The sequence below is a fragment of the Branchiostoma lanceolatum genome, chromosome 3 (genome assembly GCF_035083965.1).
Source record: "Branchiostoma lanceolatum isolate klBraLanc5 chromosome 3, klBraLanc5.hap2, whole genome shotgun sequence".
NCBI classification, from domain to species: domain Eukaryota; kingdom Metazoa; phylum Chordata; class Leptocardii; order Amphioxiformes; family Branchiostomatidae; genus Branchiostoma; species Branchiostoma lanceolatum.
The window spans coordinates 3,263,251-3,288,510 of NC_089724.1; the positions used below are offsets into that span (position 1 = coordinate 3,263,251).

At 42.4% G+C, this 25,260-nt stretch overlaps 1 protein-coding gene across 3 annotated transcripts in view; it reads left to right on the forward strand.

Moving 5' to 3' along the window:
* LOC136429733 (gamma-aminobutyric acid receptor subunit delta-like) overlaps positions 1–25,260 on the forward strand; it is a 92,291-nt gene that overhangs the window by 56,088 nt on the left and 10,943 nt on the right. For all 3 annotated transcript variants that reach the window (XM_066419683.1, XM_066419682.1, XM_066419684.1), the window contains exons 4-5: positions 17,297–17,364; positions 17,941–18,040. In XM_066419683.1, coding sequence (XP_066275780.1) covers positions 17,297–17,364; positions 17,941–18,040 — 168 coding nt within the window. The remainder of the gene's footprint in view (positions 1–17,296; positions 17,365–17,940; positions 18,041–25,260) is intronic.

Here is a 25,260-nt window from a genome sequence, read left to right on the forward strand (position 1 = left end):
TTCGGATTAACCTTTCAGTTTGATCTCATTTTAGTTAAGTCATATTTGATTTATCCTACTTTTTGCTTAATGTAACTTGCTTAAGTTTGTCCTTGTCTGATATAGTGTAGTTTTTTGTGGCACTGTGATATAAGTTTTGTACTTGAGTGCAGTGCCACTATGTCATTGTCTTTGGTCTTTGCTACTGTACTTCTAAAAAAAGCTTTAAAAAAACCATTTAAAAAAACTTTCAGTTTGGATTGTTCTATTTGAGCTATTCTCCATGCAGAGGTTTCGGTCGAGTGGGGTAGGAATGTGCAGGATTAATTTTAACGTTTCTCTCCCTTCACCTCTGCGACCAAAGGATAACCCCGCCATGATATGCACTGGTGGCAGAGGTGAAAGGAGAGAAACGTTGAAAATCTCGGACACTCCAACCCCACTCGACTGAAACCTCTGCTTGGAGAATAATTTGAGCTGAGACAGTAGTGAAAAATGGCAGGAAATACGCTGGAACATTGGCTTTGTGTTAATTTTTTTTGGAAACACCTTAGACCTTAGATCCTACCATAGCTAATGTTGTACCAGTTAGCAAACAGTGTTCCTCCAGAGTTTTAGGTCTTGTGCTGCTACTATCTCCCTCATTGGTTGGAATCCTAGTTTTCCTACCTGTAACTTCACTGTGTGAAGTGCTCCGTCTGACACAATCAAAGGCGGGTCCGACACCAATGTCTGCCATACGTCATAAGGAACCAATATAGGTACATCGCAGTGTTTCACTTCGGATTTTCGGTAATAGATTACTCTAGATTACAACAAAAACAATTGAAGGTACTTTTCAACTTTTTATTCATCTATCTTTTTTATACTTTGGACTGTTTCATCTGAGCGTTCTATATTAGCTGGTTTTAGCAAAACTTCTCTCTTAGGACCTTTCCAGTTCTGTTTCCTTTAGGAGGACCAATGGATTTGCCATTAAACAAGGTTAATCAAATCAACTCGCATTCTACCGTTACTTGGTAAGACCCTCATTCCTGTTCATCTCAGGATTTAGTCGTCAATATCTCATCTTTCCCTCATAAGAAAGCGTCGATAAAACTCTATGTACCCCCTGTAGCCTTTCCGCCTGTATCGGCCGGGAGGTATCGACAAGCTTCCCGCCATGGTCTCAGCTTCCTTGTTTAACAAGCTCTAATATCGAGCTGCCTGTACATGAGGAACACTCACTGGTATGGAAGATTGCTATCTTGCTCTCCACGAGGATATACATGTGGTTTTGACTTTTGTCTTACTGTTTTACCTTGTACTTGTCGTAGCTGTCAAGAAAGGAGAGACAGGTCTAGAGTCATGGTCTCAGTTTCCTTGTTTAACAAGCTCTAGTATCGTTTAGATTGCGGACCCGCCCGCATCAATACAGAAGATTGCTATCGTGTTCTCCACGAGGACATGATGAGGGGATACATGCAGTCTAGACTTCTTGTTTTTACGAATACTTTGTACTCGTCGTAGCTGTCGAGAAAGGAGACCCATACCTCTCGTCATGGTCTCAGTTTCCTTGTTTAACAAGCTCTAGTATCGATTAGGCTGTGGAACCGCCCGCGGCAATATAGAAGATTGCTATCTTGCACTTCGAGAGGACTTTTGTCTTATTGTTTGTTTCGTATACCTTAAGGTAAGAAACGAGAGACGTACATTTCGTCATGGTCTCAGTTCCCATGTTTAAGAAGCTCTAGTATCGATTAGATTGTGGACCCGCCCGCAGCTATATAGAATATTGCTCTCCTGCTCTCCACGAGGACTTGATGCGGGGATAAATGCAGTCTTGACTTTTGTCTTATTGTTTGTTTCGTATACCTTAAGGTAAGAAACGAGAGACGTACATTTCGTCATGGTCTCAGTTCCCATGTTTAAGAAGCTCTAGTATCGATTAGATTGTGGACCCGCCCGCAGCTATATAGAATATTGCTCTCCTGCTCTCCACGAGGACTTGATGCGGGGATGAATGCATTCTTTACTTTTGTCTTATTGTTTGTTTCGTATACCTCAAGGTAAGAAACGAGAGACGTACCTTTCGTCATGGCCTCAGCTTCCTTGTTTAACATCACGCTCTATTATCGACCAGGCTGTGGAACCACCCGCGGCTGTATAGAAGATTGCTATCTTGCACTTCACGAGGACTTGATGCGGGGATACATGCAGTCTTGACTTTTGTCTTATTGTTTGTTTCGTATACCTTAAGGTAAGAAACGAAAGACATACGTTTCGTCATGGTCTCAGCTTCCTTGTTTAACATCACGCTCTATTATCGACCAGGCTGTGGAACCACCCGCGGCTATATAGAAGATTGCTATCTTGCACTTCACGAGGACTTGATGCGGGGATACATGCAGTCTTGACTTAATGTTTTTACGTATACCTTGTACTCTTCGTAGCTCTCGAAAAACGAGAGTCGTGCCTCTCGTCATGGTCACAGTTACCCAAGTCGTCCAGTGGGCAGAACAGCTCGAAGGGGCAGGACATTGCAATACACAGAAGTATGATTGCTCTGCAGACTCGATTTCTTCTTCTTCTTGTTTTACCTATTATTGCCGTAGCTGTCGAGAAAGGAGAGCCATACCCCCCGTTATGGTCTTAGTTTCCGTGCTTAACAAGCGCCTGTATCGACTAGCCTGTGGAATCGCTCGCGGGTACACCAATGTTCCAATCCTGCCGTCCACGGGGAAATTATTGCTGTGCAGAATTGATTTTATCTTATTGTTTTATATTGCCTTGCACTTGTGGTTATCAAGGGGAGAGATCTCTATAAACATGTAGTGTATGTTAGAGAACTCAATACATTCGTCGTAAAGAATATAAGTCATACCCAAGTGGCTGAAGAAATCAGCACCATGCCCAACCTTAGGTATGGAATTGGCCAGTAACGTAATGCTACGGTCACATTTGCAAGGGTACCTGTCGGTGTTCTCACGAGTAGCTCACGGTGCCATCTTTTACCGGGTCCCGCGTTGATTTTAAACTCTCCGTGTTAAAACCTTCCAGGGCCCCGACCGTGCCCCAAAATAGCCCGGTAGCCAGAGGGTCCCCCGAGGGGCCACGTAGGGGTAACGCCCGAAAGTGCCCAAAAAACAACAGTTTGTGAACTGTCCGACAGGGCCCCCTTTTACCAATTGTGACCTAAGCATAAGGAGGCGTTTACAGGTTATAAGACACAGCCACAGAAGTAAGAAACTTATCACATCGGCTAGCGGATGTCCCAAAAGCGGAGATTGTCTGGCTGGTAAAAGATACCTTTCCAAATACAACATGTACATCAAGGTCTTTATGACCATTTGAGTTAATACTCAAGTTCTTTGCTACTGTCCAGGCCTAGCAGATGAGCCCAATATGGCGTCCTTTCAAAATCCATTTCAGAACTTAGGAGGGTACTTATTTCATTTCAAGACAGTTGGGTTGCCCTTTCAACTTATAAAAGTTGATTTCAAAGAGGGCTCAGCATATACAGAGCCAGACACGTTACATTCTGTAGGTGAAGACAAAAGTGGACACTGCATGAAATGGCCTCGGATCCTGATGTATCCTAACGTGATCCGGAACCTTAAATCCGGAAGAATCCGAACGGATCCGGGGCCGTATATTTCTCGGCAGGCTAATGGGCATCCAAATATTGGGACTCAAGGTACCACTTGCATATTTGAGTTGTGTAAGTACGTACTTACACAAGTTGTGTAAGTGGTACCTTGACCCCCAATATCTTGATGCGCATTAGCCTGCCGAGAAATATACGGCCCCGGATCTGTTCGGTTTCTTCCGGATCTTAGGTAGCGGATCACGTCAGGATACGTCAGGATACGTCAGGATACGCCAGGATACGTCAGGATACGTCAGGATACTTCAGGATCCGAGGCCATTTCGTGCAGTGGGACGACATTGAGCAGAACAAATGATAATAGTTGTGTCAAAACAAAACCGTTGTTCATTACTAAAAGTCTTAGCCGTTCTAAGATCAAAACCAATAGAATCTAGGGAGGTACCTAATCTCATCTCACCAGTACATACTGTACGGTGCCAGATAGCTTATCGTGAGTGTGTGCGTGTCATTACTTTTTCAACTGTTAATCGAAATCGTTGTTGGGCGCCATTATCGGGGATGATCATTAACACCAATGGTATAATTACGATGGGCCTTGACAGTGTCGTTTGACTGATTCCTGATTATTGAAGTCATTAAAGTGCATATAAGTTGTATTTTCAAAATGCTTCTGAAATCCAATGGTTATGATTAATAAAAGCACTCAAGTTCCCAGCATCATCAGTTGACGTGCTGATAATACTGGATAAGTTCCCAACAGATCGACAATTAACAAACAAAACAATATCTCCATTTTTCATGGAGATAATGAGGCCAAATCAAAGACCTGTAAGTAGTTATCTTGGTAATCCCTGTTCCAAAATTCAGTAGTGAATTTACTGAATGACGAAATGGTCGATATTACCAATACTAGAGGATAAACACTGGATTGAAATGTTCAAAAATGTTTGGAATTGTTTTAGAGGGAACTTCATTGCCAGTAAGTATAGATGGCCATCCTCGTAACTGGGTAGCTTTGAATAGCGTTAAAGTAAGGTGTGTTTGTTTGTTTGTTTGTTTTAATCAGATCTCCATACGGGTTTAATTTTCACAAATTTAACACAATTCTTCCTGGAGTCCACTTACATTAAAAACAAATAATTAGATAAAAAAATGTATACAATTGTTCGACAGTCAATTAAACAAAATCAAATGTGGCTAACTCAAAAGTGACCGGGAGAGTCAATATAAAATATAAAATCAACGGAAACATAATCTGGGTTATGATGCAAAAGCTGGCGTGACAGGTCGTTCAACTTGATATATAACCAGTCGCGGCCTCATGCCTGTGAAGCTGGTGAAGATACCGAATGGCGGTAATATCAGTAAAGCCTTAACGTTACAGATGCAGATAAACGTCCCACGGCGCAATCACTCCAGACCATCTGTAGCTTCACGTAACAGACGGGTCTTATGTTGCACGGTAGTGGCCGTGAAGAAATGGCCACGATTACAAATAACCATAGTTATCAATCCAGTACTGAAATATTTAAAATTCTATCCTAGAACTATCTTAGAGTGGAATTCATTACTTGCCAGTTCAATGCGGGCAGCCCAGAAACTTTAAACAACGTTCCAATCGAGTTAGATGTGCATAACTGAAGAGTGACGGGTCGTTCAACTTGATACAATCGGTCGCCCCCTCATGCCAGTTAAGCTGGTGCCAGTTACACTGAATGGCGGCTGTACATACCTACTGAAGAATACAGATACAGGCAAACGTCCCATCGCGCAATCACTCCAGACCATCTGGAGGTTCACGTAACAGACGGTTCCGTAACCTGATACCCCGCAGTGTAGCTAAAGACCAGGCAGGCGTTCTGCAGCTCCAGCAGGCAGAAAAGTCGTATGTTTGGCTGGGTTGCTCACAGGCGTGCATGCTCGCAGCGTGTATCATCTGCAATGGGTTATCCATCCTTAAAAAAGATTCAATGATTCGTATATGTGATGTACACTATGCCACTAAGTCTGTCCCAGAATTTGCTTTCTACTTACAAAGGCAATGGCATACGTACAAGAGTCTCACAAGAGTTTAAAAAAAATTCACATATTACAGAAAAAGTGGGATCATTCGTCTTCCACTGTCTTGGAAAAAGAAGTCGAACCCAATACGTTAGAATTTAGTGTTAGTAGTTAAGACTAGAGTAGTCACATGTTATACTGTTCATCATTTTCTGTCCGTCCACTCCGCGTAACATGTACATGTACTTGCAATAAGCCTGCGGGCAGGAATTTTGCTATCATTCACGGGAAACTTTATTCATGCTCTCTCGGGTTATACTGCTCACCACAATGTTGTGAACGCAAAGAAGTATCTACCGTAGTTTCGGCAGGCAGATGGTCGTTTGGATGTCACTTTACGTAATGATCCGTCCGGGAACAAAATAGCTTACCAAGTACTCACCTTAAGTTTGCAGATACGCTAGTAATAGTTACTCAAGCAACTGGATAGATATTTGAAATGGTCAAACGATTTAGGGAGCCGGAATCAAAGTTGAACTGCAATTGCCAACACAAAAATTGGACTTACCAAAATTTTCGACTCAGTTTTAGGTAGCATCAACTTCCTTTCGTGATTGAAGAGATTTCTGATATCTTCAGAATTGGTTTGAATTCGATTGACAGATACAGGTAATTGTCTTATTGCCTGAATGTCTAACCTTCATCGACGTACCTTTGTAGATACGTCTTTGCGTTCACCCTTGTACGTTAGTATCATAACTGGAAAAATTATGCATCAGGTTCCTATCTTATTGCCTGAATGTCTAACCTTCACCATCGTACATGTGTAGATACTGCTTCCCGTTCACCACAATGTACGTTAGTAGCTTAACACGAGAAATTACGCATCAGATTCCTATGTCTGGGCCTATGGAAGTAGAAAGCAAATTGTAGGACAGACGTGCATGGTGCACATCACAGAGCCGAATCTTTTAATCTTTCTTAAGAATTGATAACCCACATTAGAGGATACACACTGCGAACTTGTTCTCCTGCCAGCTAGCCAACGAAACAAATGCCTTCTCCTCCAGACACAATAACAACCCAGGGAGACGGATCGTGGATCGTGGAGGCGGGTGATTTCTCTGGCTTAGGACTTCTAGCGAGATCCATTTGCGAATTCGCTCACGGTCTCATCCATTACTTTAAAGTGAGGGGGGCTGAGAGGTCTTAAGAGAACTATTGACCCATTTCTTGATGGCCAATTCCAATATTTATCAAACCGCTGACCCTTCTCAAGATCTACAGTCTCAATTTCAGCATCCGTATTCATCAGGGTCGCCCAGCCGTGCGTGAAACGCGCAGGGGACAAGCGTCTGTCATTGACAGAGAGTTCTGCACTAATTCCCACCGGGCTCGTTCTTACACAAGTAGCGCTCAGGCCACAGCAAATAAATTTCTAGATGGCATCAGAGCGCGCAATAATATTCACCCGAATTTGAAAAAAAGAGAGATATTTTGTTCCCTTCGGTGATGCCATGAATGTAATGCAAGAGTGACACTAGTGGTCGCCTTGAGTGTAGTGGTAGAAGTGACACAATTGTAGTTGTAGTGATACTAGATTATAGATGGCACACTAGTGTCACTTTCTACACTTCTTGAATACAAAAATAAAAGTCTTCTTGGATGCGATGCCATGTTTCGCCGCTTCAGTAATTTTTGTTACAACTTTCATGGTATCAGCATTTTAAACATCAAGGCAACTTTTCTGTCTTTTGCTTATCTTTTTTTGCGCTCTCGCATAAGATTTGGAGACCGCACAGGATATGTCATCCACTGAATGTGCCGTAGGCGGAACAGTGGCCTAGCTCACAGCAGACAGTGTCCCGCCTCTGCCAGTCCGTTCCGCAGTTCTCCTGACGTTATTGGTGTACAAACGATGTGATGTCAAGTCATTCGGATCCAACGCTTTACGAGGGGGCTTTTCTTAGAAAGAGTTGCCCGGATTTTATCGCTTTTTCATGACATGTCTGTCATCACCACGGTTTATAGGACTACTCTGAATAAATGGGCGCGTTTTATGTCCAATGAAAATCCGTTTTGTGTGTAAAGGGAACGCTTTACACTGAATTGTACGGGACTATCCATGTCTAATGATACGGAAAGACAATGGGAACAATGACGAATAGTGTCGTATATTATATCATTTCATATCATCGTATCATATCGTATCCTGTCATATCATATATCATATATCATATGTCATATATCATATATCATATATCATATATCATATATCATATATCATATATCATATATCATATATCATATATCATGTCATGTCATGTCATATCATATCATATTATGAAGAGTTAGTGTGTAACAGTGAAGTGAAGTAATCTATGAACATATGTTGTATATTCTTGTATAAAAAAAAACACACGCAATGTGGCAATAATAACAATATGAATGGCTTGAGCATCAAAAGTCACTAGGTGTGCACAGTCGCAGTTGCCAGTCGAGCTAGTGCGTTAATCTGATGGAGTGTTGTTATACCGGATGACCAATTCAGTCAGATTCAGAGCAACCCAAGGTGGCCCCACACACAGGTATTGAAATTTAAAAGCAGATCCCTTCTTAAAAAGAAGCCAAGTAAAGATCTTCGAGTTAGTTCCAGTTTTCCAATGTTTCTCCCCAATCACGTGCCCCAATCTAGAATTATATTCAAATTGATTGAAAAAAAACGCGGCCACTAACTTCCAAATCCACTGAAATTCTGTCAGTCAGTATAAAAAAGGCTATGACTTTGACTGTGCAAATACAGCATGGTACATTCGGTCCTGCAATGCCATATATGCTAAATTTAAATTATAGTTTGATAGAATGGTCTGATAGAATTCCAATGGCTCTGGACGTCATCAGAGGCCTCATTGGAATTACCTTGGTCGTTATCATAGTTCCGGGAAGCTCAATCTAAGTCCACGTTTGAGTTGATAATTGCGAGGCCATTATTGCTGATGGCTCATATTGCTTGTAATGAGCACGCAATTAACTTAATTAAAGACAATTGCACGAAGACCGTGCGTTATAGCCTGCCGTGTAGCATTAACTGTAATGCCTGGGGCTTCAAGGGCATTGGACCAGAACTATTTTTTTTCTTCTAATTTTTCGGATGCCAAACATAAAAAAAGCATTCCACCGCTTTACAAAGTACAATGTCAATAGCAACTGCAAGAAGACCATTATTTCACAATTGGTATCCACTATTTTCCGTGTAGAAGTCAATATAGATACCAGCGGCTCCGGTATCACATGTACGTGCACAGGATACTCAGCACGCATCAGTACAGTTTATAAAATGACCGGGACAGCGTAAGGGCCATATATTCCGTGTTTCAGCAAAATTAGAGATATTGAACGGAAGCTTGGTGGTCTCAGACCGCCCGTTAACATTGATTCCCCGACTGCCGGATATTTGTGTGTGTGTTGTACTTCTCCAGGTCGCGTTTACCATAGAAGGACAGTCCATCGAACGTTACTGATATGAATACAACCTCATTAGCATCGAAACAATATGATTCATACATCCTAAACGGGAAGTAAGTTTACACAGTGTGTAAAACGTACAGCTACGTGTACAAGGGTGGTGACCATAGCACGATCCGACACGATGGTATATCGACGATCCGACACGATGGTATATCGACTTTCCCCGAACACTGTTAACATTATTAAGTGTGGTTGAGGGATGGCCACCATCTGTTCGACATCGGTACTGTTGGTATAGCTATGCATTCTATCTCCAAGCAGATGTTGGAATGCGAAATCGCACCCTTTTTCTGGCTGATTTTGTTTGCCCGGCGACACACAGCACAAAAAAAGTCACACAGCAAGACATTAACTCACCCAACGAGTCTGCGAGCTCTAGACGACATTTTCTATTGGTTTTTACCATACTGTAAATCGTACAAAATAGATACAAAATATATGTTGTAAATTGGAAAAACAAATTCGGGAAACGGATACTAAATGTCTTAGAATACCAAAGTCAATTTCAAAGTCAAAGAAGATCGAACAAAAAAGAAGATTCTATTGTCCGGTATACAATATTCTGTGTGGTTAGTCATTTGCTCAACTTTCCCGACAACTTCACAATAAAGGCAAAACTCTTCTTCACATGTGCACAGTCGCATCCGTTCGTGGGGCATCCATATAATAGAATCAACATGGTCTTATTTCATCGTCAACCACGGTGCGTCCACATAGTTATTTCATATTTTATCATGATTGCATAAGAAAGCGTTTCATCATGTCAACTCCCAATCCTCCGATGTCGTAAATATATATACTTTACAAACGTTACTTCGTAAAACATTTATCATCCACCCCCTCAAGCTGTCCCAATATCCCATAAAGTGAATGAATTGTAACGCTGACACATCTAAGTGTGCGTCTTAACATGATAAGGCTGCACAAAGTAATTTTTATGGATGACGTCCTTTGGAGACCCTAAATCTAATGCGAGAGCGCGAAAAAAAAACAAGAAGGGTCGAAAAAAACAAGATCCCTAGAGTTGAAATATGAAAGTCGACGACACATGTTAGGACACAAATTGAATGAGAGAACACAGTGTAACAACTAACAATTCTTTTATTCATCATGAAAACAACAATAATTTGAAAAAAAATCAGTTGAAGTTGAACAGCGGTTGTTGTCCTGTCTGTTTCTTTCCATATCCCATTGATTTTGCAGGCCTGCAGAAGCATAGTATATTAAAAAGGCAAAATTAGTTGCTGAATAACCTTCGCATGCATTACTACATTTCTACCTATGCTTAAGAAATCCTAATGAATAATAGCAATTATTCAAGAGCCAAATATGGACCAAAAATGATAAAAATTTAAAAAAAAGCACATATTTCCCCAACAAGTATAAATAACCAGAAACGAATAAATGATTATTATCCATGCAGAATACATGAACACATTCATCTTACACTCCCCCTTCCCAGATTATAATTTTCTCGTACATGGTACTTGATCCAAAACTGACTAAAGAACGGAACTTTTCATACCTCAAAAACAGACTTGGGCCTAGGAGTTTCAGTTGTGGCAGCTGTCTTGTCGACCTCCATGCGGATGAAACACCCAAACTGCTTGGTTGCCTGCCCCACCTGCAGGCCGCAGTAAACTTCAAAGCCTCTCCCGATCTTCTCGTCATTGCAGAAGAAATGCACTGTAGCTGATATTGACAAGACTTGCTTAAAATTGTACGGCCGAAACTCACTGACTCGCCACTACAAGTCTCTCGTAAAGTTGCGCGAACATCAGCTCTCCCTGACCGACATCGAGAGCGATACCAATCGATATCAACAACAACGTTGCCGCCCTTTTTCACTTTTATGCTCACAAATTTAGAAAAATTTCCGCTGCTGACAGGAAAAATCTGCACTGCTGACAGGATGATCCTGTCAGCAGTAGAAAAAAATAGCACAACTGACAGGACGATCCTGTCAGCAGTAGAAAAATATGCACTGCTGCCAAGATCATCTTGTCAGTAGTGCAGATATTTTTAATTTTTTCTACTGCTGACAGGATCATCCTGTCAGTAGCCACTTCCTTATTTATGCATTTCGCGTGACGAGTTTAACGTTTATTTTATGATTTTCGGCACTGTCGTAACTCTTTGGTCATAGTTACAGGAAGCGGAATTTCTTGTTTTTTTTCTGGGAACAGACCAAAATCAATGCGCGCGCGGACGTCATCCATAAAAATTACTTGGTGCAGCCCAACTGGAAATCACATGTATTATTTACTGCAAGTTTTACGTCGTTATATTCCAAATATGCATTCAATCTCGCCATTACGGTACAGTTAGTTGAAACCCATTTTATTGTCAACACCTCCTACTTGATTGGAAACTAGTTTTATCGTGCAAGCTGTTCATCATGCTAACTTTCAAGCTACAGTACCATAGATATATGTACCTCACAAACTTTATGAAACATGTATGATGCATTCCTTAATGCCCGGATCTCAACGGCCTACTTGAGTCCATAAAATGAATAAATACGATGCTGACACAACTATGCAACCATTTTACCAGGTGGTATTACCGATAACAGAACATTACATCATGTTTTATGTGTTCCCGTCCTAGTTCGGTCAACGTAATTTCATTAAATCTTGTTCATATCAACCAACCAACCAACCAACCAACCAACCAACCAACCAACCAACTAACTAGCTAACTAACTAGCTAACTAACTCACCAACCAACCAACCAACCGGCCGACCGATCAACCAACCGACCTACCGACCGACCGACCGACCGACCGACCGACCGATTGACCGACCAACCATCAATCAATCAATCAATCAATCAATCAATCAATCAATCAATCAACCGACCATACAATCGATCACTTTATCAATAAACCAATGATACCAATCAATCAATTGGTCAGCCTTACATGACTCCAGACATTTTCTATCAGGTTTTTGGGCAGCTTCCATTAGATGTCCACCATGATGGTATGATACGTTTATCGTTGATGATGCTGTATCGTGAGCGGTTCTTCATTCCAAACTCGAATGCCATAAATGTATGTACTTTACAATCTTCACACAGCATGCATGAAGTGCCCTTGACTTTCTGCATCTCAATGTCCGTAACATGAATGAAATGTGTAGTGACACAGACATTACCAGATGGTATTACCGATGACTGAACATTACATCAAGTTATATGTGTTGCCGTCCTAGTTTTGCCAACCTTTATCAAATCTTGGTCATATAAATCAACTAACCAACCAACCAACCAACCAACCAACCAACCAACCAACCAACCAACCAACCAACCAACCAACCATTACATCAAGTTATATGTGTTGCCGTCCTACTTTTGCCAACCTTTATCAAATCTTGGTCATATAAATCAACTAACCAACCAACCAACCAACCAACCACCCAACAACCACCCATTGTTTACAAGCGATGGGCATTCACCTTTGACACTGCGAATGCGCACTCAAACCTACGAAACGGCTTATTCTTAAATTTGAAATGTGGAGCTTCCATCAGATGTCCATCATGAATGTTATCGTACAAGCCACATCAGTTGTTCACCATGTTAACGTTCAAACTACAATGCCATAAATGTATGTACTTTACAAACTTCATACAACATGCATGAGGCGTACCTGACACGCTCCATCTCAATATCCATAAACCGAATAGATTGCGACGGTGACACAGATGTTTGACCACTTTACCAGATGCTTATACCGATAAATGAACATTACAAGTTATATGTGTTGCCGTCCTAGTTTTGTCAGTCCTTTTGTAGCATGTAAATATCATCCAATAAATCGATAAATCAATCAATCAATCAATCAACCAGCAATCTGGCAATCGTTTAACTCCAGATAAATATTGCCTGTCTGGTTTCCAGGCAATTCTAGAGCTTCCATAAATGGCCATAAAATGAACGATTACGACACTGACACAGATGTCTGGCCATTTGACCAGGTGGTATCAGCGATAACAGAACATTAGATCAAGTTTTATATGTTCCTGAACTAGTTTTTGCCCATCGTTTTGGATTTGGCCATATCACTCAATTGACCTACTTATATAAAACTCTTGCCATTTCTTTTCAGGTTTATCTGCATTTCTAGAATCAGGTTGAAATTTAGAGTTTCGAATTTCACCAGGTGTCCGTCTTGTTAGATGAATGCGGAAACGCCTACTTTCATAATTTTCTCGCCCAAATTTAAGAGCTCTACTGAATCAGATTGCAGTATTGGAAATGCACAATTCAGATCTGCAGACAGTGAAGTAGACCATGAGAAAACAGTTCTACTATCAAAATCAAAGAACCCAGAAATCATAAAAGAATCTGGTAAATTCGTCTTCCACTGCCTCAAAGGAAGAAGTCAAACCCAACAAAACTAGCACCATGTACATTTTAGAATGTAGCATAACATTAGATGTAGCCCTTAATATCATTGCATTTTTCATCATAATGTTTGTTGTTTGTCCTTGCAATTAGCCATTGGGCATGTATTTGCAATAAACTTTGTTTGTCGAAGACATTCTCTAGAAGCCCTCGATAACTTTGTTCTTAGCGTGGCAGTCTTAGGTAACCCGGTGGAATCATGAAAGTTTACATTACCATAGCAAGGCAGGTCTCTTGTTGACGGCAGGGTAAAGTATAAGCTGAACAATACTATTCTACCAAGCAATCGCAAAACCTAACTTTTTAGATTTAAAGCGACTAGAGTTCCACCAGTAAAGCGAGAATTTTAAGCCATAATTCACGAAGAAAGGCAAAATAGTTGATTGTGTAATTTCTTGGGTAACATTCTACAGCAGGCCCAATTTTCTGGGTCAGCCCTGTGGCAGCCTGGGTTCGCGGTATCGATCCTGGGTGTGAAAGGGTCGACAGGATCTAAAACGACCGGAAAATTGTCTTAGGCCATGTTGATTTGATTACATGGATGACATCCTTTTGGAACCCCAAAACTGATGCGAGCGTGCGAATAAAGTTTTCAAAGAAAAAGGTTGCCTTCATTATTAAATCTACGTGGTCAGCAAGGTTGAACGAATGATTAAACACACAGAGAATGGTATACGAAATCATGGTTTCTTCATTTTTGACATTTCACATCTTCTTGTTCGTCTTTGAGTAGACATTAGTATCCGTTTTCCGAAATATTGTTTTTGGAATTCACGGCATTTATTTGCTCATTTTGTAGCTGCTTTGCACTATCTACAGTATGGTAGTTTACAGTTTGCTAGAAAACTTTTTTTCCTTTGGAAATGGACAAAAATTGATGCGCGCGCGGATGTCATCCATATAATCAATTCAACATGGCCTTACGAAATGGACATCGGACGCTGACCCAATGAAAATATCTCACAAACGCTCTTAGTACAATCTCTCAAATCCGGTTTATGTGCGCTTATTGATCGTGATGAGGGAAGATATTTGGCATTATGTCGATGCACTTTGCCAGGAAATGAAATTTCAGAGCGGACTTTTGCTTAAACAAGATTATTCCTAGGCAATTCCAGATTTCTGTAGATGAAAGTAAAATTCAGTTAGAAACAAAAATGTTTCTAAACTTTCTTGTAAATTCCATCAACGTGCCAATAAATTTATTGTGTCATAACGATTAATGAAATATGACGTAAGCTCTATGTAATCCCGTGTTCGTGGAGAGCCTCATCTTAAACTTTAGTACGTAATCAAACAGACATTCACCTATTTTTCTATTCATCGGTTATCAATCAACTGGTTATCGCTTACTTTTTACTTTAAGCTGCTGTATTTTTCTGTTGTTACTTGCTTGGTTACTATCCATTCATTTCTTGTTATTATTAATTTGATGCACTTCGTCAGAGAATACTCCGAGGCAACTCCAGATTTCTGTGATAAAATTGATGAAGCTCAAATGCAGTTAAAGAAAAAATGTTTCTAAACTTTCGTTCAAATTACATCAACAAACTAATGAATTGATTGTGTCGTTGAGATTACTAAAAGATGACGTGGGTATTCTGAGATCCCTTGTTCGTGGAGAGCCACATATTTAGTAGATAATCAACAGGACATGTACCTATTTTTAAACTCCTCGGCTATTCATAGACCTGTCATCTATTGGTTGCACTTTAACTGTTGTAATTTTTTATCATTTGCTTAGTTGTCATTTATCAATTTGTTATATCAGCCGTTGACAACGTAAATTACTCCTATCAATGTTTTTTCTTGTGTTCCTGGTATACATGTAGTTCAATCCCTGTAACCAAAGTTATGTTTAGACGTTGGTGTGGTGAAGCAATATATCGCAGCATGGAAGAACTATTGTTCCGAAAATCTTTAGCAGACATTATTCTGCCTTAGTCCGTGCAGAAGCTTAAAGCCTTTGACAATACTTACCACTCCTACCAATGGTTTGTCTTTTTTTTAGTAGTCCCCGGGCTTCAATCCCTGTAATCAAAGTTATATTCAGACATTGGACTGTTGAAGCTATGCATCACAACATCGAAGACCTATTGTTCCGAAAATCTTTAGCAGACGTTATTCTACCATACTCCGTGCCAGAAGACCGCGGATGTTAATTACCTTGTTGCCTTTGGGGCCGTCCAAGTATCGATCAGTGGCCGGAAGCATGAAGCATCTTGAAGGATCTGCCGTCTTGTGTGACAGGAAGGCGTTTTGTACATACTTAATCCCCGGGAGTGGTACAAAACCGCTGCGTAAGTTCCGCTACGGAACGTCCATAATCAATAATGCCGTAACGAGTTCCTTAGTTCCGAGGAGTTGAAGGGTGCCTGGCTTGGCCTGAGGCAAAATCATTCATTTTTTTTTCTCGGTCGATTGTTTCATGCTAGTACGAAGCGGAGCTTCGATGGCTGGTCTTGATTCATTCATGATTCGGTTAGGAGGACCTCCATTAAGCTGTATTGCGGCTTGCTGAGATGGAAAGAAAGAAAGGCTGTAAAATTGTATTCCCCATTCTTGTCCGAGGAGCATCCTGTATTTATGGATGTATCTTTCTTGGCTACGGACGATAAGACTGCTGAGAAACGACCAGTGTCAGTTGGTATTAACCTTTTGAGAGTTTGCGAATTGTTTCCATGATTCCTTATGTCCCCTTATCACTGAGGCGACGACCAAAAAAGGTAATGGTAAAGTCCCACAGTCTTTTTAAGGCTGTACGTATAGGGGCAGTCGGTCGTTATTCACTGGGTCTAGGGCACGGTATTGGAAGGCGAAGCCCAACCCTCTCCTTCCACCGCCTTACGTCTACATAGACGAAGTCAGGTACCCATTTTTACACCTGGTTGGAGTGAGGAAAGTCGTGTAAAGTGCCAGGGGATTCAAACCCAGGACCTCTAGTGTCTGGGCCAAGAACCCTAACCATTACGTCAACAGGACGCCACCAAGCGACGACCATTAGTAGTGCAAAATATCATATACAAATAAGTGCATGTTAAAAGTTTGTGTGCTTGGCTGCGTTTAAAATGACGTTCCAATTATCTAGTCATATGTCATACAACACCTGTCCAATTCTGGTCGCTCAATGCGTACGGTGTACAGTGAAAAGGGGGAGGGGGGTCCACATAAACCATTCAAAGTTCACTTTCAGGCATATACATGTTATCACAGTGAAACTGCATATACATGTTTTTTGTATCATGAACAATTTGTTTATAATACATCTCTGCTTAGCCTGGAAACCAGATCCTTCGCCCGATGCGAAACGATAACCTCTTTTGCCGGGGGAGGCCTAGGAGGGGATTAAAGTAGGCACCCGGTCTCTCTTAGCAGCCGATCTCTAATATCTATCGCGCGAGAGGTAATTAGGGGCCCGTGTGCTACCTGTGGTGGCGGCGCAAGTTACTTCCCCGGCCGAAGGACTATCGAATGGAGCGCAGTGGTCTGGTACCCAGGCTAATCTCTGGTATGAATCAACCAGTTGTGTGTGCTTGGCTGCCTTTAAAATTACGTTCCAATTATCTAGTCATAGGTCACACAACACCACTTCTAGTCCGGCTCAACGCATACGGTATCCATACAGTGAAAAGGGGGGGGGGGGAGTCCTACAAAGAGCACTCATAAAAGCAGTCCACATAAACCATTCAAAGTTCTCTTTCGGGCATATGTCATGAACAATATGGGGGGGGGGGGTGTTTATAATACATCTCTGGTATGAATTAACCACTGCTGTTACTCCGCCTGCAGGGCCGCCGGTGGACATAGACGTGGGTTTTGCGGTGCAAAGCATCGACCAGGTTTCCGAGATCAATATGGTGAGAAAAATATTACGCAATATTTCATAATAAGAGTAATAAGTTTCACGCTCCAGTACCAGGCCATAGTGTTACCTCAGCTGCCGAGTTGCTATATATAAAGGATATTGATTAATTGATTGATTCCATTCGAGGTTTCCCAGACAGCATATGGCTGTAGTACCCTAACAAATGACCAACCGGTCCTGGATGTTTTTGAACCCCGTGGTAGTACTGTGAGTATTGGCATGCCCTAAAGGCCGAGGGATCCAGGCCCGTACCGTGCGTGCGTGTGTGTGTGTGTGTACGTGTGTGTGTGTGTGTGTTTGTGTGTGTGTGTGTTTGTATGTGCGTGTGTGTTTGTGTGTGTGTGTGTGTGTGTGTGTGTGTGCGCGTGCGTGTGTGTGTGTTTGTTTGTTTGTGTGTGTGTGCGTGCGTGTGTGTGTTTGTGTGTGTTTTGGCACACCGGTCATGCTACAGTCACTTATCCAAACCGATGCCCCACCGGGGCATATGATGTAAAGTCACAATCTTCTTCACCAACCTCCGCTTGGACAGTAGCAACATGCTCTTCCTTTCCGATTTCCCTTTGTCTAGGAGTACACCATGACGATGATGCTGAGCCAAAGCTGGATCGACCCGCGCCTGGCCTTCAACTCCAGCTCTGTGTCCGAGATCCCACTGGCCGGCGCGACGGGTGCGTAGCTTCTTTTCTCTTAAAGGAAAGCTACACACAAAATTGAAAATCCTTCTATGCTATGCTTAACATATTCCAAAGTCAAATTCTTACTTCAAGTTGTTTCACATAAGTCCGTCATAGTTCTGGGATTTTCCACAGTTTGCAACTTATGCCGTGCTGACGCCTTCTCACCTGATAATTGAATCATATGACGTCAGTGTTTCAAATTTTTCACCTGATGATTGAATTTTAAAACACTGACGTCCTATAATACTATCATCAGGTGAAAAATTTGAAACGCTGACGTCATATGATTCAATTATCAGGTGAGAAGGCGTCAGCACGGCATAAGTTGCAAACTGTGGAAAATCCCAGAACTATGACGGACTTATGTGAAACAACTTGAAGTAAGAATTTGACTTTGGAATATATATAGCATAGCATAGAAGGATTTTCAATTTTTTGTGTAGCTTTCCTTTAAAGACCATATGGTTGCACTATAAAAGCACCCAATAAATGGAGCTACCATAAACCGTCACTGCACGTTCTGACCTGGCAGCCGTGCTGTACACACGAGAGAGGCTTGGCTGTACCAAATAGCCACTCTTCAAGACACTTGAGTATGTGGAGACAATAGATAAGACATGGAGATTTGGCTGAACAACAAAGAAAATAATAAGAATATGTCTATAGAGAATCCTGGGTCCTGCCAGGTGGTCTTTAACCTTCTTCTTTCTTTTTGAGGCTACCAACTTCAGTTTGCTGAAGATTCTGCAGCCTATATACCTTATTGTGCAATGCGTGAACCACTCACAGCGGGAAAGACCCCTGCTCCTTTCGAGGCCTACATTTAATGGCCTACATTATAGTACATAAGGGCCACCCCTAACCAAAGCTCCGTACTCTGTTACTCTGCTATTCATGACCACTGACCTCACAATTTCTATAACGTATTACGTTTATGTTTATTCCTTGTGAAGTTTGATATGTATAGACCTGTTCTATAAACATATGTGAATGTATTGATGTAGTCTTGTTTTTTTTATGATATGAATTTAGAGTTGCAAGGAAGAGGGCAAACGTTATCTTAGATTCAATGCGTATACAGTCTGCTTGTGTTTAACTTACTGTATTCGCTCACGGCAATTAGTTAACGTTTTCCACTACGCTGACCAGGAAGCAATATGTTCCGCACTATGTAGGGAGTTAAGCCACTTGCATAGGGCGGTAAAAACAACTGGGAAGACGAGATGTTGACCGTCAGAGTTGCATTTTAATTGCAGATTTATCACACATGACACATGGTAATTGGCATAAAATTCGCTGGTTACACATACAGGACTGGCTTAAAACACACATGTAAACATTATCAAACACTTTTGTAGAGTACATAAAGCAAGCGATGAAGCCATACAAAGGCACATTTCTCACTTGTCCACGTCTGCAAAGCCTGTTCCCTTGGTGCCTAGATTGATTTTTACCGGCAGTCCCGTGCTCTTATACTACTACCTGATACAAACGGTTCCCTGCACTCTGGATGGATCGTCTAGTCATGCTTGGCCCTTCTGCATATTGTGCCCCTGCCCTATATGAACCGACTGTGCCATTAGGTATTTGTTCTGTTTGTTCCCAGCTAGATTTTGCCAAAATGTTCAAACATCCACGGAAAGGACCAGTGAGCTTTTCCCAGATTGCATTTCTCAGGTCAGCCATGCGGATTACGTTTGCCAATGGGTTGAGCGCCGAGTTCAAAGTCATCACGAAAAGAACCCAACTCGAATAGGTTGTTAATGAACAAACATCTCTATTTAGAAGGCAGACTCGACCAAACGGAATAGCCGCGAAACCTAACAGCCAGAATACGAATGCCAACGTCACAAGGATTATCACTGTTCTTGCCTTTCTTGCGCTGGAGTCAAATTTTCTTTGGGTTTCGTCTTGTGCATGGCGGGCTCCGTTTTCTTCGGTCCTTCCAGGGATCTTTCTAGGTACAGCCCATCGGTTTCCACCTCCTCGGAACTGTCGCAGTCTTGTCTTTTGACGTTGTTTGATTTTTACAAAAACGCTGATATTCGTGAACATCAAGACGAAACTTAGGAATAAAAGTATTGAAGCTAGGAAAATGGCAAAGCTCCAGGGGAGTAAACTAATGCAGTATGTGGTGAAGGAGCGAGTGTACAAACAATTCCAGCCCATGGACGATGAAAAGACGCACAACGACACTACGACCCATGAACATACGATTGCTACACATGCATTACGCTTGGACTTAGAAGCGTTGTTGCGAAAGACAAAAGGGTGCCTCACAGCTATGTAACAATCTATTGATAACAAAGATAGAGCTGTTGCTGACATGGTTTGGGTAAACACCGTACAGACAATAACGTGTAACATAGCAAGTACGCCATATTGCCCCAACTGACCAAAAGCAACACAGATAAGTAGCCCCCCTGGCAGAAGGTCTGTCGTGGCAAGATTTGCTATATACAGATACATGGCCTTGTGGAGACTCCGTTTTCCGATGATGCCTAAAAGAACCATAAGATTGGCTAGAATGATGAAGACTCCCATTATTCCAAATATAGTCCCAGACCACCCTTTACTACTGAACAGGGAGTCGAAAGAGGAGCAAATCTCACTGGCCTGAAGGTGCGACACGTTCGTCCTTTGGAGGTGCCAGTAGTAACAGTGAACCATGTTGTCAAAAGTTGGTGCTTCGGGAAACTGCAGAGGGTCCGAGCTGTTGCTGAACATGTCGGGAAACTGCAGAGGGTCCGAGCTGTCGCTGAACATGTCGGGAAACTGTCGAGGGTCCGAGCTGTTGCTGAACATGTCAGGATACTGTCGAGGGTCCGAGCTGTTGCTGAACATGTCGGGAAACTGTCGAGGGTCCGAGCTGTTGCTGAACATGTCGGGAAACTGTAGAGGGTCCGAGCTGTTGCTGAACATGTCGGGAAACTGTAGAGGGTCCGAGCTGTAGTTGAACATGTCGGGAAACTGCAAAGGGTCCGAGCTGTTGGTGAACACGTCGGGAAACTGTCGAGGGTCCGAGCTGTTGCTGAACATGTCGGGAAACTGTAGAGGGTCCGAGCTGTTGCTGAACATGTCGGGAAACTGTAGAGGGTCCGAGCTGTTGTTGAACATGTCGGGAAACTGCCGAGGGTCCGAGCTGTTGTTGAACTTGTTCACCGGGTTCCGCTGATCCGTCGTTGGTTATCAAAGTGATGGCTTGGGGAGGAGGTCTGTGATCTGCCTGAAGCTGCGGATGGAACAGATCTGTGTTCTGATCAGAGCAAGTCTGGACCGTGCAGATTTATAGCGCCCGTGATTTAAAAAGCAGCTGTCTTTGAAATCTCTGGCTTTCACTTCATTGAGACCTTCTCTATTGCCTACGAGTCGGGCTAAGCCGATAATGCTATACGGACTGTAACTGTCTTTCGAGATTTATAATACCCCTGATTTAAGGAGCAGCTGTCTTTGAAATCTCTGGCTTTCACTTCATTAAGACCCTATTGCCCATGAGCCGGTCTAAGCCAATCACGCTATACGGACTCTAACTGTCTTCGCAATTGTCACGATATTGTGCTCATGTTGACTTTTTCGGAGTCGTCGCGCTAAGCGCACAACGGCTGGTGGCAAGTTGAAATGGTGGTGTATGAATACACTTAAAAAGAGCGATGTAATGTACTTCAAAGTAGATAATACAATCTAATCTACAGCTGTCTCTGAAATCCCTGTCCACTTTAATGTCCCATGCTTACCATGCGTGTGAACGTTGAATACAAGAAACGACAGGTGGCAAGTGGAATGACGACAATACTGAAAATTCTTGAAAAAGGAAATCTTATGTATTTTAGATACAAAAGACGTAGACAACACTATCAAAGCTGCAGCTGGCTTTGAAATCTCTGGCTCTCTTACGATCTTCCTGACTTTCTATGAGTAGATCAAACAAGCAACGCCATCTGGCAATCTGGATTAGTGACAATGTACAACACACTTAAATAAGTAATCCTGACGCATCATGTCCTATGAGATACGGCTGCTCTTGAATCTCTGGCTGTCAAGACATTAATGTCAGAATACTCCTACTTCCTATGAGTTTATTCAGATAACATCAGTTTGGATTAGTTGAAGTGCGCATTGCTCTTTTGAACAGGAAATCGAACGTGATTCGCAAGCAGGAAACTACAAAAGGTGCAGCTCTCCTCAAACATAGGAGCTAGAAGTGCCCCGTCATGTTTTATTAATCATCACGACACTCTGCCGTCCATGCCCACGCCAAGCGATAGTCATGTTAAGAAGGCCAGGCAGGTTGCACACGAAATTCACATTGATGGACCTTGCTCAGAAATGTACTTTCAGAGCCGATTCTATCTCAAAATAGATTATTCCGAGGCAGTTTCAAATTTCTGTGCTCTGTTGATGAAATTAAAATCTAGCTTAAGTTTGTCAACCCATCGACATACCCACAACTTTAGGCATCCAGCGACACACATGCAAACGATTTCCCTCCTTACTTATGCAAATTCACTCTCATTTGCATAATTTGCACTTAAGTGTGTACATCTCTGTCCAACATACCTGTGTACCAAATAATATGACAATCTGTCGATCCTTTCTTCAGTTATTCTCCTTAGAAGTTTTTTACAAATACGCCATTGCAGTTCCAGGGACACATACCAGGGGGCCCAAAATCGACCTTGACCTTCCTCCTCCTAACACCTACCCACATACCAAATATCATTACAATCCATGTACGTGTTCTACAGTTATGCTGAATTTAAGCATCCGGTGACACAAACATACAAACACCAAACGCACGCAAAACAGTATCTCCATGAAAAAGCCTTTTTTTTCATGGAAATAATTAATCTTAGATTCAATGAGTATACAGCCCGGTTGTGTTTAACTTACTGTATTTGCTCACGGCAATTGGTTAATGTTATATCCACTACGCTGACCAGGAAGCAACATGTTCCACACTATGTAGGGAGTTAAGCCACATGCACAGGGTGGTAAAAATAACTGGGAAGACGAGATGTTGACCGTCAGAGTTGCATTTTAATTGCAGATTTATCACACATAACACATAGTAATTTGCATACAATTCGTTCGTTACACATACGGGACAGGCTCAAAACACACATTTAAACATTATTTAACACATTTGTAGAGTATATAAAGCAAGCGATGAAGCAATACAAAAGCACATTTCTCACTTGTCCACGTCTGCAAAGCCTGTTCCCTTGGTGCCTAGATTGATTTTTACCGGCAGTCCCGTGCTCTTACACTACTACCTGATACAAACGGTTTCCCGAACTCTGGGTGGATCGTCTAGTCATGCTTAGCTCTTCTGCGTTTTGTACCTCTGCCCTATATGAACCGACTGTGCCATTAGGTACTTGTTCTGTTTGTTCCCAGCTAGATTTTGCCAAAATGTTCAAACATCCACGGAAAGGACCAGTGAGTTTTTGCCAGATTGCATTTCTCAGGTCAGCCATGCGGATTATGTTTGCCAATGGGTTGAGCGCCGAGTTCAACGTCATCACGAAAAGAACCCAACTCGAATAGGTTGTTAATGAACAAACATCTCTATTTACATGGCAGACTCGACCAAACGGAATAGCCACAAAACCTAGCAGCCAGAATACGAATGCCAACGTCACAAGGATTATCACTGTTCTTGCCTTTCTTGCGCTGGAGTCAAACTTCCTTTGGGTTTCGTCTTGTGCATGGCGGGCTCCGTTTTCTTCGGTCCTTCCAGGGATCTTTCTAGGTACAGCCCATCGGTTTCCACCTCCTCGGAACTGTCGCAGTCTTGTCTTTTGACGTTGTTTGATTTTTACAAAAACGCTGATATTCGTGAACATCAAGACGAAACTTAGGAATAAAAGTATTGAAGCTAGGAAAATGGCAAAGCTCCAGGGGAGTAAACTAATGCAGTATGTGGTGAAGGAGCGAGTGTACAAACAATTCCAGCCCATGGACGATGAAAAGACGCACAACGACACAACGACCCATGAACATACGATTGCTACACATGCATTACGCTTGGATTTAGAAGCGTTGTTGCGATAGACAAAAGGGTGCCTCACAGCTATGTAACAATCTATTGATAACAAAGATAGAGCTGTTGCTGACATGGTTTGGGTAAACACCGTACAGACGATAATGTGTAACATAGCAATTACTCCATATTGCCCCAACTGACCAAAAGCAACACAGATAAGTAGCACCCCTGGCAGAAGGTCTGTCGTGGCAAGATTTGCTATATACAGATACATGGCCTTGTGGAGACTCCGTTTTCCGATGACGCCTAAAAGAACCATAAGATTGGCTAGAATGATGAAGACTCCCATTATTCCAAATATAGTCCCAGACCACCCTTTACTACTGAACAGGGAGTCGAAAGAGGAGCAAATCTCACTGGCCTGAAGGTGCGACACGTTCGTCCTTTGGAGGTGCCAGTAGTAACAGTGAACCATGTTGTCAAAAGTTGGTGCTTCGGGAAACTGCAGAGGGTCCGAGCTGTTGCTGAACATGTCGGGAAACTGCAGAGGGTCCGAGCTGTTGCTGAACATGTCGGGAAACTGCAAAGGGTCCGAGCTGTCGCTGAACATGTCGGGAAACTGTAGAGGGTCCGAGCTGTTGCTGAACATGTCAGGATACTGTCGAGGGTCCGAGCTGTTGCTGAACATGTCGGGAAACTGTAGAGGGTCCGAGCTGTTGCTGAACATGTCGGGAAACTGTAGAGGGTCCGAGCTGTTGCTGAACATGTCGGGAAACTGTAGAGGGTCCGAGCTGTAGTTGAACATGTCGGGAAACTGCAAAGGGTCCGAGCTGTTGGTGAACACGTCGGGAAACTGTCGAGGGTCCGAGCTGTTGCTGAACATGTCGGGAAACTGTAGAGGGTCCGAGCTGTTGCTAAACATGTCGGGAAACTGTAGAGGGTCCGAGCTGTTGTTGAACATGTCGGGAAACTGCCGAGGGTCCGAGCTGTTGTTGAACTTGTTCACCGGGTTCCGCTGATCCGTCGTTGGTTATCAAAGTGATGGATTGGGGAGGAGGTCTGTGATCTGCCTGAAGCTGCGGATGGAACAGATCTGTGTTCTGATCAGAGCAAGTCTGGACCGTGCAGATTTATAGCGCCCGTGATTTAAAAAGCAGCTGTCTTTGAAATCTCTGCTGGCTTTCACTTCATTGAGACCTTCTCTATTGCCTACGAGTCGGGCTAA